This window comes from Balaenoptera musculus, chromosome 1 (assembly GCF_009873245.2).
Source record: "Balaenoptera musculus isolate JJ_BM4_2016_0621 chromosome 1, mBalMus1.pri.v3, whole genome shotgun sequence".
In the NCBI taxonomy this organism is placed as follows: domain Eukaryota; kingdom Metazoa; phylum Chordata; class Mammalia; order Artiodactyla; family Balaenopteridae; genus Balaenoptera; species Balaenoptera musculus.
The window spans coordinates 162,688,565-162,703,095 of NC_045785.1; the positions used below are offsets into that span (position 1 = coordinate 162,688,565).

The window sequence follows — 14,531 nt, forward strand, 5'->3', positions numbered from 1 at the left end:
ATTATGTATTACAGAATATTACAGATAGATTTTGTGGTGACTTGCAAGCTAGTCAGTCATCTGTAACAGGGAAAAATGTATTTTATTAAAATGGCTTTTTTCAAAAGGTAATTTGTTAAATTATTCATTGTTTTTGTTGTCCTTTCAAGTTCTAATAAGTTATACGTTCTATGTGTAATGAGCAGTAAATTTAAAATCAGTTGGTTTTGTTAATATGTAACAACTCCCTGACTTTTCTCTGAATTACTGTTTATTCAGATCACAAGGTTTACATCTGGCACAAACGTAGTGAACTGCCAATTGCGGAGCTGACGGGGCACACACGTACCGTAAACTGTGTGAGCTGGAACCCACAGATCCCATCCATGATGGCCAGCGCCTCAGATGACGGCACCGTTAGAATATGGGGACCAGCGCCTTTTATAGACCACCAGAATATTGAAGGTAACCATCACACAGTATCCCTGTGTTTTCTCCAGATGAAACGTTGCCCTGCTTATCATAAAGTTGTAGCATTTTTAAGCGGCACTTTATTTAAAGTGTGGGATACAATCGATTTTTTTCCCTCATTTAGAGATTGTACACTGTATCTCACTCCGCAGAAGTTTAATTAATCTAAGACACAGCAGAATTTTGTTTGTTTGTTTTATTGGTGACAGTGGGGAGAATAAGCTGGGATGTGCCACCTCATTTACATCCAGTTAGTATTGCCACTTTCAAAATTTAATTGAAAATCTTGCTTCATCAAGCAAGAAGTATTTTATACTTTCATACCCATAAAAAATAGCTAGTATATGAAATTTGAACAACTTTAGAATGATCTTGATTATGGTTTTACCCTTAAAAATAAATATCTGTTAATACCAATAGAGAAAAGAAGGGAACTAAAATTTATCATGTACCTATGTGCCAGGCAGTCTGCTAGGCCCTTTATATACACTGTCTTGTGTAACATCTTCATAGCCCTGTAAGAGAAGTAGAGAAGTGTTTTTATCCTCATTTCTGTGGATGTAAAAACTGAAGCATGGCAAGACTAGTTAACTTGTTGAGAGCTGCCAGGTCTTCAGATCTAGGTCTGAAAGGTTTTTTCCACTACTTTCAGATACTTGAAGAAAGCCCAAAGCCAAAAAGCTTAACAGTTAAGGACAGAGCTTAATTGAGCAAGATATTGGTACTAGAGAGAGGAGATAACAAGAGCAAAAATATTTAGTTTGCTTAGAAAGAAGTAATTTACCTAGAAACAGATAAACAGATTTTTTTGTTCATAGTGTCCCACCTAAATGTTTTAGTAAGAAAGATGACCAACCGTTCTCAGTTGAGTTATTATTAGAGGAGGAGGGTTGTCAGGGTAGCATGTGTGGTTTAAAAGCATATTTTCTTGTGCTTTTGTCTTTGTGGTACAAACTGTAAAAGACTTGACTAGATCTCACTGGTCGGTGAGGATGTACAGCCAAAGATGAGAGTAAAAAGCATGAAGAGCACACAGGTCAAAAACTTTGAGAATTACTGTTCAGTTATTCAGAACCTTCAAGGACCTTTTTGTATTTGTACATCACTACATGACATTCCAACATTCCTCTGTGAAATCAGCTAAAACCAAAAATCTTGTTCATCTCCTACTGTTCGTTGTTGTCCTTCTTTAGGTTTCAAGCCCCACTCTCTTAGATGTTTTAGAGATGTATAACTGAGATTATATGTGCTTTTCAAATTTTAGTAGTCATTTTGGAAGTTATTTCTTCAAATAAACATATTTGATTTGAAGAAGCAGGAAAACATTAGGTATATAGTAACAGATTTACCTTGTAGGTGGATTTATTTTAGACATACCTTTAAGGGTATGTTTATGCTTCCACTACTGTGAAACAAAAGTTACACTGCTATTTGGTAACTTAACTATTGTGGATACTCATTATTGTGGGTGAGCCAAACTTGGCCCAATTGTAAGAACTGGGTCTAATTCAGCAATTTTCAGTTGTGCTTTGCAACATAGGTATCGCCCTAAAATTTCATTTATACCTAAAATAGGAAAACAGCTTCTGTATAACTAGAAATTTGGTTAATGCCTTTTATGCAGGCATCTTCTGGGTTCTTTCTCCCCCCCTTGAAAACTTTTTTTTCTAATTAATACCTGTTTGGAATAGACGTTTTGGAAAAATACAGATGAAGCTAAGGAAATGACATTCAAAAATCATGATATCCTAAGATACTATAAGTCATTCAAGTTAAAATATTTCACTTAATTTCAAAAAGAATTGCTGACCTTTTATTATAACAGTAAAGTTCCATACTGCATTTTTTTTTTTTGAGGACTGTATAAAATAGAATAGGATCAAGTACTAATGCATGCTACAACATGGATGAACTTTGAAAACAATATGCTAAGTGAAACAAGCCAGACACAAAAGAGCACCTACTGTGGTTCCATTTATATGAAATGGTCCGGAATAGGCTAATCCATAGAGAAAGTAGACTAGTAGTTGTTTAGGATTGGGGGGTGAGGGTTTGCTTACAACTGCTAATGGTGATGAAAATATTCTAAAATTGATTGTCATGATGGTTGTACAGTCCTGTGAATACACTAATACCTATTGAATTGTCCACTTTAAATGGGTGCATTGTAGAGTGTGTGAATTTGTATCGGTAGAGCTGTTGACACATTACCCCTCCCCCACACACACAGAAGAGTAGGGTGATATTGCAGAATTTCAAACTGAGCCACTGAAAGGAGAATTAAATACATAGTTATAATGCACAGTTTACCTTGGGCTGCCAGATCTTCTTTATTCTCTTCTATTGTAAACTACCATAAAGATTTTTCTATTCTGCATAAGTATTTCAAGGTTCATTTTTAAAGTATGAGATTCCAATATGATTATTCTCTTGGATTCTCCAATATTCAAAATAATCCTGAGTTTAGACTGTAATATATAGCCTAAGATGTGATGTGGACACGGTTTTAACAATAATGATGAAAGTATCAAGAATTTGCCTTGATGTGATTGTTTTCTAATGTTACGATATTTTGTAATGTCATGATGCTGATTTTAAAACTTTCTAACTGGTAACTTTTTTCTCCCCCTCCCCTCTTCTTCCTCTTTTCCCCCAATACACATTTCATCTTGTCTTCATTCAGAGGAATGCAGTAGCATGGATAGTTGATGGCGAATTTGGAGCAGACGACTTCTGTTTAACTTAAAATTAGTCGTATTTTAATGGCTTGGGATTTGGTGCAAACAAACATGATTGATAGCTGGACAGACATGCTCGTCATGAAAAAAGAACCATTTCTGAAGCCCGACTGGGGCCAAACATTTACACCTTGCTTCATAGTAACCAGTTGAGATGAAGCACGTCGTTAGAACGTTGTTGGACACCATGTTGAATTATCCCCCCATCGGTTGTGAAGAACTGTGCTACATTCAGGCTTACCCATTGAACTCAGTATATATAATTTTCTCCCTCCTGCCTTTTGTCGGGCAGGATCCATTCTTGTTGCTCTTCTGTGTAATGAAGTTTAAATGCTTGTTTGGAAAACTTTATTTAACAGTTTAGAAGGCTTGATAGAAAGAGTGCATTAGTCTGAAGAGTATACATTGGATAGGAAAGAATTTCCTTCTTTTGTTTCTCCAAATCTTTCCGCCTTATTTAGCTTGAGATCTTTGCAGCTTGGTTCATGGATTCTAGCCTTGCCCGTTGCGCAGTATATACTGATCCAGATGATAAACCAGTGAACTATGTCAAAAGCACTCTCAATATTACATTTGACAAAAAGTTTTGTACTTTTCACATGGCTTGTTGCCCCGTAAAAGGGTTAACAGCACAATTTTTTAAAAATAAATTAAGAAGTATTTATAGGATTAAAGTGACTTCATTTGTATACATTTGGAATCTAAACCAGCTTAAAAAGAGTTTCCTCTATGACTTAGATACGCAGTATAACTGATGCTCTTCTGGAATACCACATGAGACCTGGTCAGAAACAGTGCTTGGAAGGACATCACACAGGAAGTTCAGGGTAGCGCTTTGAAGATTTTCCCCCTTTTGTTTTATTCCCGAAGGAACATCAGTACCTGATCTTCAAGAAATTCAAGATTCATAACGAGAATTTTAAATTTATACCAACATGAGAGATCAGTAGTCAGTTTAGGTTTTCAACAAAGCTTGTTCCAAGTTGTTCTCAACTTGGGGAATCATTTTGGTGTGATCTAGCAAGAGAGTAGAAGTCAGCAGATATAACACTTTGGAAATTCATAGTATAATTGAGCTTGTTAGAAGAATTCAGCAGGTTACAGACATACTTAAACTGGGTTTAAAACCTAGGAGTCATTTCTCTAATTGCCCTTAATATTTTGACATATAGGGATACGTAAATTTAAAGAATATCTCTTCTCAGTTTTTCAGATATTGCCATACTGAACCTCATTCTAAACTGGTGCTGTGGATAGTCTCCCTCTCGCCTCCCCTTTTAGTTTAAGGAAGGGTTTCCTTCATGGAAAAGCACTTTTAATTTTGAGAATTTCACGTTTAAAATAAGCCAAAAGCCTGATGTTCACGTTGTGCTTTTAAACCCCATAACAGCTGAGTACAACATACATAGTCTCCTTTGAAATTCCCTCCCCTCTTTAGGAGAGGATATAAATATGGTGACCATAGCTGTTATGTTGGGAAGAGGAGTGGGAATACCCCCAAAATAAGATTCTGGTGAAGAAAAAGTCTTACACTGTTCCCTTTCGGCCCAGCCAAGTCTATAATATATTATTACCATGAGTAGACTCCTTCAGAATCCACAAAGAAGAGAAAGGCTTGGATGTTAGGAGTTCTTCCGTCGGGGGATGGGTGGGTAGGGGAAGGTAGCAGGGAGAAATGGTAAAGTCAGGGAAGGGGAGAAGAAAGAAAAACACAATTGGCCTTAAAATAGCTCGGATTCTCCCAGAAGCTCATAATAAGAGAAAAATGACAGATCGTGGTCAGCAGATTATTTTATCAAATTGGTAATGTAAAAGATTTCTTTAAGCTCCATTTTGCAGAGACCACCACTTAGAGAATCAAGAATTCCTGTTTTGATACTTCTAAGTTAAAATAACTATATGTTACAGTTTATCTGGTACTTCATTTTTCTTAACTAAAATTACTTTTTACTTTAAGCTTGAATAAAATCTTCATTGGTAACTGTATGTAATTAAGTGGCAACTTCTCTTTACCTCAGTACAGTTAAATCCATTCATATTTTAAGTGATTCATGTATACCCTGAAGCCGTTAATACACCCCAATCTCTATGGTAACATCACTAACAAAATGTGGGCATAGAAACTCCACAGCTGTTTACAAATTTGGTTACAGTGTGCTACGGTACATTTGTAACATTCACGGAGATTTGTGCCCATTCAGGGGCAATTTGGCGCTCAGAGTCTACTATACTTCACCCAGCCACCCCTAGATCTGAGTTTTCAGAGTGCTTCTGAAGTACAGTTAAAAACACTTTAAAAAAGTGGAGTAAAAGTGAGGCACATTTTACAAGAACATAACTCCATTAAAACGGAGTAACAACTATGCAAAGGTTTCTATAGCAGCTAGGTGAGTTTGTGTTCCAAGTCTGTCTTAACTGGCAGCTTCCTATATATACTGGTACTTTACTGTGCCAATTTGCTGTAAACGTCTACTTCATGCATGTGCCATGCAGCGACTGTGCTAGAAAGGTAAAATAAATGAAGATACCTAGGATTTTATGGTACAAAGAACCTGATAGCAGGATGGTCTAACTCATAGCTCTTAACTGAAAACTTCTGACAGTGCTGTAGTCTCTATATAGGCTTGAGGTGAGAATATACAGAGTGAGAATACTACCAAGCCAGCTGCAAGATACTAACAAATGTATAAACTGAAAAGTACCAATACTTTTTGCACATAGATCAAAATAGAGTGGAGAATTTTGGCTCCAAAAATCAGGTTAGTAGGCTCATTTCCATGTGCTTAAAAATGTTTTTTTGTTGTTACTATTCATTGATTAAGGGCTAGAGCACGTATGAAATTAAATGTCTTTTTCCTCCAAATAACTGGTTATTAGTAGTACAGTGTTGGATTTGGGGATTCCTAAGACTGGTGTGTGGGTGGTGAATTAGAGTTGGGGAATTAGCTGGGAGGGATGACAAAGCTTCAGTTTGGGTTTTTGTATGTCATTAGTGTTCATTCTAGCTAGCTACATTTCTTTTGCTCTTATTGGCCAGGTAAATGTTATATTTAACCAGGTAAGTAGTCTAAACAGGAAATTTTTTTTTTGCAAATGCCCCTACACATTGGCCCATTTCAGTGGGTGGGAGAACAGAAAGGGATTACCTAACTTTAAAAATAAACTTAAGTAATTAAAATAACTTGCTAATTGAAAGGAAGAAAATCAATTTTTATCAGTATTTTCTTAATTTGAAATCACACTAGTAATATGGTAATTTTTATTATTAGGAGTGTTCTCCCTCTGGAGTGGCATTTCATGACATTAATAGAAAACCCTTTTTTCCCCCACCCCTCCCCATCTTGAAATTTTCTTTTTTAGGATGTTGGTTCCTGCACACAAGAACTGACCCTATCACCTCTGCTCACAGTGGTAAATATAACGTACATGTCTTGAAAGGGAAATATCCATGTCAGTTTCTTTCACAGCAGAAGAATGGCTACTTTTGAATGGGGAGGAAAGAAGACATTTTTCTTAATATCCTTTTTGTCCCATCTCTAAAGTGTATAAATATCTTTATTTCGTTTTAATTTCTCATTTAGATTTTAGCAACTTCTCTTTCGGGGTTGTTCTCCAAAATATTACTTCCATTTCAAAAACCATATCGGATTTAATTTAAACCGCTAACTTTAAAAGAAGAGGTGAATCTGCATTTATACTTAGACACTTTCTAAAAACAGGGTGAACTTAATTGAAAATTTTCAGTGTTGTTAAGCTATTGTTATAGTAGCTGCCCTATAGTTGCAAAAATGAAAACTATAAAAACCCATCCCTTATCTACTTAATCCAGATAGCCTGGATTTAATGAAACTAAGAGAATAAAAATGTGTGCGTGTGTGTGTTGTGTGTGTGAAAGAGATTACTTAATTCATAAAAAGTCCTGGAAACAGCCGTTCTGGGTTCTTGTCAGTTTCACTAAAAGTCTCGTGCACATGTGAAGTGCCCTCTCTGAATTTAAGGTTTGGTTAATACTGGTATATTTTTATAAGACTGAAATTGTGTCCCCATCTTTACCTTAAAACATTTTCATCATCAGGGTCAATGTGCTAAAAGCTGAATCGGAACATTTTTAGGCACAGATGGAAAAAAATGTTATTGGCTCCTTGAAAATGTGTGTGTGTGGCGAGGGGAATAGATCCACAAAAGCATGTATGTACTTACAAACCAAGCTGTAGAGATCAAGAAAAGAACTTAAGTGTTGATCTCAAGATTTCTAAATTGTCAAGATTTACATGGCATTGTGGTGGAACTAGTTAAAACTTAGAGCTTTTGATATATAATAACTATTTGCTATGGACTGATTAAATGTTTCAAAGGATTGTGTTCTTAAATATTGGGTTGTTTTTTTTTTTTTCAACTGCCTCTCAGATTATATTTAGTAGTTTAAATTTCTTTGCTTTATTATTTCATTAAAGCATAAGAAACTTCAGGTCTCTGATATATTTATTTTCACTTGTTCTACTAATTATTTACAAAACACCCTTTGTTAACTTTTATTTTATAAATGTGTAGTATTTTAAATGTCTTTAAATTTTTGTTCAATTGAATCTACATTAACTTTGATTTGCTTTCCTGGGATTTTTTTTTTTTAATACACATTTTCCATGTCAGTGCATAGCACTTAACCAATCGTTTGTATTCCCTTTCAATCCAATAAACAGAATGAATAATTAAGTAATTGTTGCTGTGTTAAATCTCCTAATACCTATTAGCCTGAGTGTCTAACTAGTACTATTTTTACCTAAAACAATTGATTTGCTGAATTTGACATCCATAGATTTACCTGGAGTTTTTTTAGTGGTGTCTAACGGAGCACTGCTTTGCCAGTTGAGATATCTTTTTTTTAAAGAGCTATTGTGTTGTAATCATGGATTAATTTAGAAAACTCTCAGGAACATTTGCATTTTTAAAGGAATCATATGCCACATGTTCAAAAATATTACTGCGTCTGAAATTATGTGTTTAGGCAGTGGATATGCTGACAAGGGGAGAAAATATATTTCCAGTTTGAAATTAAAATTTATTTCATAACAAATATATAGTTATTTAAAGATATCCTTGGAGAAAGCATTCAATGTATACAAACCTATATAGTACATTTGTATTTATGAAAAAAAGGAAAGGAAAACCAATTGCCCATCAGGGTGAATTATTACAGAAGTAGGCTTTACGATTTTTACTACAAGGAAAAGGAAGTTCAAATGTGAAAAATTAGTATTTGGCAGGCAATCAGTGGAGACTCGGCTTAGGATAGTAGATCCACTGACGAGGCAGAGAGAGGTAATGCTTCTACACTACTGCTCACCACCTTAAAGGTACGGTTTGCCACTTCCTCTGATCAACAGGCAAGAGAGAAGTTTTTTCTACTTGGAGTCTTTAAATACAGCTATACTTTGCAGATTTAGCTTAAAGTTTCATGCCAGATCGCAGCACCAGGTATAGAAAATTTCCCAACCTTAATAAATCTTAAGAGAGTTGTATTTTAAAAACACAATTCAATTCCCTTTCATTTAAGCAAAAGAAAAGTTGATGGTCTTCAGTTAACATCATTTCATGACTTCTACTTGAAATTTTTTCCAGAAAAACTTAAAACTGTTAAAGAACATTCAACAAACAAAATGACCCCATCATCCTGTCACTACTTCCAAGAATCTTAAGTGTCTGCCATTGGTTCTGTGGCAGGGCTCTTCTCCCTCAAACCTGACGAGCGTGCTTAACATGGGCCTGCCGTATAGGAAACAGTACAATCACGTGATTAACAAAATACTAAATCGGCATGTAATGTAGAGCTAATGATGGGAACAGGGAAGAACAAGAACAAATTTTCAGCAAGTTTTAATTTCCTTTTCTGATGCGAGGATTAGTGGCTTCTTTGGTCACTATTAAATTGATGCAACTCGAGTCCCTCATACACAATTTAAGACTTTTAACATCTTATTCAAGACATAATTAGCCATGGTGATACGCCATATCTAGAATTCAAATAAATGAATGTGCTAATGTTCTTCATTTAAGTTCTCCTGTGTAGCTTTTTCCTCATTTTGAATATAATTTTAAAATGCAGCTACACATTGAATTGGGAGTTGTATACCAAATAGTTTCCAAATATTGAATAACTTTCCCTCATCCCCCGAATGGAAAAATATCAGTTTGTGGCCTATGAATTCAGAAAAGGGGTCTTGATTTTATTATCAATGAAAAACTTGTTCTAAAAGTTCTTTCACACTATGTGTAAATGGGCTCTTTTTCCCATTAATGGATTTGCATGAAAAAAACTTTTCAGTAAGATTTTGTTTTCTTTTTCCCCTGTTAATGGGTTTGCATGAAAAAAAGTTTTCAGTAACATTTTGTTTTCTTGTCCACAAAGAACTGATACTATTCAACTGGTTTGGTTTTAATTTCCTTTTTCTTTCTATGCTTTCTCCTAGTGTTTGTATAAATAACTGGAGTGCTTATCGGGTACCAGGCACTTTATATACATTATTTAAACTTCTATCTCTGTAAGCAAGTATTGCTCACTTTTTTTCAATGATAAACTCAGGCTTAAGGTAACTGAAATACAGTTAATAGATGGTAGTACTGGGATTCAAACCCCCGTTTGATTCCAAAGCCTGTGCTTTTAACTCCTAAATCCAAGGGCATGTGAGACTCAACTGAAGGCTTTTTTAACTTTTAGATTTCAAAGCCACCTTCCAGATCACAAGTCAAATTTGTTAACACGTCAGGTAATTGTATGTTGTCAGCTGACACTGATCCACTTACTGGTGGTTTTTGAAAACCGTGGGACTATGCTATATTATTACTTCAGCAATGAGACCAAGAATTAAAAGCAGGAGCAAGAATGGTAATGAGAGGGACTAACCACAACGCACACACTATTTGGTCGTTGAGTAACACGAGTACAGAACAGGTATTCCTTCGGACTAATATACTGGGTGCTTACTTTAGGCCAGTCTCTATGGATGAGCCACTCATTCCATTCTCATTTAATTCTCAAGGTACCTTCATGGGGCAAATACTCTAATTTCCATTTTACAAATGAGGGAAGTAGCCTTAAATAAATTAACTGGTATGAAGGAGCTGGGATTCAAAGCCAGGTGCCCCTGAGCTTATGCTATTAGCCACTACACCACATAAACCTCCCTTGGTCTGTAGATGGTCACTTATACCCTAGATTAAAAATTGGCTGTTAAAAACTTGTCAAAGATAGGTAAAACATTTAAGGGCACACTTTACTGATTCTAGTTAACTGTGTAGTTCATACAAGAAAATGACACTTTTGAAATTATACAGATTTTTCTCCATACAATTAAAGCAACCAATAAAACAGACTCATGAAGTTTAATAGAAGAAAACCCCCACAATAAATTTGAATGTCTTTAAATTGTTTGATAAAGTAGTGGTTTTGGATTTAAATATAAATCCTATCACTTGGTGTGTCACTTTAGACAAATTACTGATCTGTCAGAGTTCCCTCATCTATGAAAGAAGCTAACAGTATCTTAACAGACAGCATTGCGATGGGTGAGAATGCACATAGTAAAACCACAAACGATTTTTTTTAAGAGTTTATGGCAGTCAGCAAAAGCCAGAATACTGGAGGTTCTACACAACAAATGATTGCTATGTCCAATGAAACAGTTTCTTCAACAAATTGCAAGGAAAATAATAGGGAATTTAGTAGATTAAGAGGCTTAAGGACATTAACCAAATGAAATGTACAGATCTTTGCTGAATCCCAATGTGAACACACCAACTATAAACCTTGAGCCAATGGGGGAAATTGGAGCACCCATTGGATATTTAGTACTAAGTAATTACCAATTTATGTATGATGCTGGGACTGTGTGTGTGTGTTTTAAGAACCCTTATCTTACAGAGATATGTGTAAAAATACTACATATGTACTGATGTCTGGTATTGGCTTCAAAATAGTGTGGGAGAGGGACGGTAGTAGGTTATAGATAAAACAAGAATGCCCGTAAGTTTGATTATTGTAACTGGTAAAACAGAAGATTACCAATTGACACGGATTAGTCCTGTTACTGTCTTCCAAAAAGTTAGTATCTTTATACAGAGCTACACCAGAAGCTAGCCTTGCCCGGCAGGTCACTCTGATACAGGAGATGCAGTGGCAGCCAAACTTGTTGCTTTTTTTTGTTGTTGTTGTTGCTTTTTAATTGAGCTGTCAAGTTCAACCCTCACCAGCTTTGCATCCAACCTGTGAAATAGGCTGCTGATGAGATAAAGTGATAAGGTCAGGCGCTAGAACTTGATTCCACGTTACATCCTCTCCTTCAGAGATTATCAATTTGAATGAATTGAGCTGTGAAAACAGACGAAGGATTCAAGCTTCTTCCTTGTTCAAGTGCCAGCCTCTTGCCCAAAGAATATATGGTACTTAGAATAGCAGATTTAAGATGAACCAAGTCCCCCGGATAAATAACAAAGTGGGGATTCTGACAAAGCACCGGGTGCTTAGAAGGGAAGCAGGAATCAGAGAGATGGCTGGAGAGTGATGGTATAGCAGTGTGTAACTCCGCGTCTTTACTAGTCCTCTCCACATCTACACACAAGGTGCTCCACTGGAGAACAGCAATTTCAGTATTTGCTAGACTGACTCACATTCTGACTAGGCGCTAATGTTGAATGGGAACTAATACAGGTGAAACCAAGACTGTTCCATAACGGATGTAGCAAACCAAATACACAGCAGGGCAAGCCATGGTCAAACCTCTGACAGCTAGCTGATTCTGACCACCCACCCACCCACTCACTCCTCACCCAGCCTCAGAGGGAAGCCACTGAAAACAAAAACAGCTTTTATCAAGGAATTTATTCTAAAGAGCAACTTGAGCTCTTAGTGATCAATCCCTTTAACGTCTATGTCCTGACGGTGATTATTACTGTGATTACTGCAGTTCACAATGCTCACCCTAAGGCTCTGAATGACCCTCAGTCCTCAGATTGTATTTAGAGCAAAACAATTTGACTACTACTTTTTAGAATTTTCACGGTAAGTATGGCTTAAAACCAAAAGGCTTCACTGACAAATGCTCAGATAGAATAGCCCATTCTTTGAACAGCCTTATTAACTGTAGTTTCACTACACCAAGAATATTTCAATCTTTGTTACACTACATTGCAAAATAGTATTTTTGGCTTAAAGTACACAATCTCAGGTGGCAGCAATCTAGATAACAGGCATAGAATTTCAAGACTTCCCTTCTCTATCTTGCTGCCTGTTTCCACGTATTAGAACAATTTTACTGACATGCAGGGGGTAATTAATTATACCTAGTACATAATACTTTCCATCACAATTACTTCTGACAAAATATTACTTGTGAGTAAAGTTGACTTCACAAGTCTCCAGTACACCGAATACAGCAGTTTCCTTTCCTAACCTAGCATGTCTTAGAACATTCCATAATGTGACTGCCTCGAAAACAGATGGTAGATTTTGATTATGTTGCTCCATTGCTTCTTACTTCCCTGATGTAAAGGACATTAGTTAGACTTCATGCTGAAAGAGCAATAGGACAACATAATCAGATTTATGTATTCATTCAACAATCATTTACTGTTTCCGTGCGCAAGGCATGGACTGCGTTAGGTGCCAGGAGCAATAGGAAAAAGATACAAATATGAATAAGAGGCTACTCTGCCCTCCAGGAGTGTACAGTCTAGTAGGAGAGATTAACTGCATACAAATAACCATAACAACAGATAGAAAGTGGTAAGTGCCACAGAAGAAAAAGTTCCATGGGGAGCTTTCTTATCCCTCAAATTCAAAGTAAGCTCAGATGAGAGGAAGCAGATTTGGATTATTATTCCATTGTCATCTGTGTGGCATGAAAAGGTGGCTGTCAGGCTTTGATGAACCGAGCTGCACCTTAGATCTTTCTTCCTCGGCTCTCTCAGCTGAGAGTCCAGCGATTAGCAAGCGCACCTGCTAACCACTGACGGGATGGAAGGAAAAGGGCAAAGGAAAATGACAGAATACACGGATAAAAATATTCTGCACCCAGGAGCATGCCATAGTAGTCTGCACTGGCTGGGCCCAGGGTACTACCTTCACAGATGGACAGGGAAGAGAAGTGATAAGGGAGAGAAAGAACACTGGACTAACCCGGAGGATTCCAGACGCAATCCCCAGAGCTCAGTTCTCTCTAAGATGAAGTTAGACCAAATGATCTCTAAGGGTCTCTGCAACTCTCCAATCAGTTGAAAGCACAGAAAATTAATCTTTAGCATCTTAACCACAGCTTTTAAAGTCAGTGCTTTTTCCCTCTTTTCATAATTTGTAGAAGAGCCCCTAAAAAATCCAAACAAAAAACTAGAGTTACCCCCTTTCCTGCCTTTGATTACAAACAAGCAATACAAGAAAGGTGGTTTTGTTTTTAACCACGGTTAATGTTTCAGAAGTAAAGAGCTCCTGTCTTTCATTATAAACAAGGCAACTTTCTGATCTGCTCAGCCCCACCAACCTGTGCCTGACGATATGTAAACTGACAGCCAGATGCTCTCAGCTACACAGGTTTCTATTTTGGTTACTAAGAATACTTGTATATTCCAGATCTTGTAATAACCTATCATGGAATATAATCTGAAAAAAATAATTGAAACACTATGCTGTACATCTGAAACTAACACAATATTGTGAATATTTCAATTTTTTTAAAAAAAGAATACTTGAATGAGAAGATTAAACATTTTGGTCAACAGTCCTCCACCACCTTTGAGCTTCCTGAAGTAGCTTGTTTATCTCTCAGTTCTAAGGATTTAAGTTCTCCAACAGCTTCATTGCTTTCAAAGCTTGAGCAGAACATTTAGAGGCACTGGAAGTTAGGGATAAAGTCAGAGTTAAGTGACTTTTTTTTTTTAAATAGAGGAAGGTGCCTAAGAAGGAAAGGGTAAGAGAGATGCATCAAACTAACTTCTATGTTATAGCTTCTTGGCTCTTTGCCTGGAAGAAATACAAGAAACCCCCAAGGAGCAATTTCTGAGGCTCCAAAGAGGCCAACAGAACCAAGTTTACTTTGCCTACCATTTCACCCTTCCTTTCACGTGTGGCCGGGGTATACCACCATCCTCAAGATGTGGGTCTATCCGTAGAGGGAGTTTGGCTTAGGGCCTCTCCGGCTTCTGCCAAGGCTAGACCCAATCCAGGGCCGAAAGGACATGCAACATTTGATATTTGGTGACCACACACCTTATGTGGCTATCCAATTCTGCCTCGACAGAGTGAATAACCTCTTTGGACTCTGCCATAAAACACAGCCATGTTTTGCCTACATGCCA

The 14,531-nt window shown here is 36.7% G+C and overlaps 1 protein-coding gene across 3 annotated transcripts in view; it reads left to right on the forward strand.

The window, feature by feature from the left end:
- The window catches only part of WDR26 (WD repeat domain 26), a 41,883-nt gene extending 34,227 nt beyond the window's left edge, over nt 1–7,656 (forward strand). For 2 of the 3 annotated variants that reach the window (XM_036848994.1, XM_036849650.1), the window contains exons 13-14: nt 259–444; nt 3,134–7,656. In XM_036848994.1, coding sequence (XP_036704889.1) covers nt 259–444; nt 3,134–3,159 — 212 coding nt within the window. In that variant the 3' untranslated portion in view covers nt 3,160–7,656. Of the gene's footprint in view, nt 1–258; nt 445–3,133 lie in introns of those variants that run through there. The other variant, XM_036850483.1, reaches the window with a different exon arrangement.
- The last annotated feature ends 6,875 nt before the right edge of the window (nt 7,657–14,531 follow it).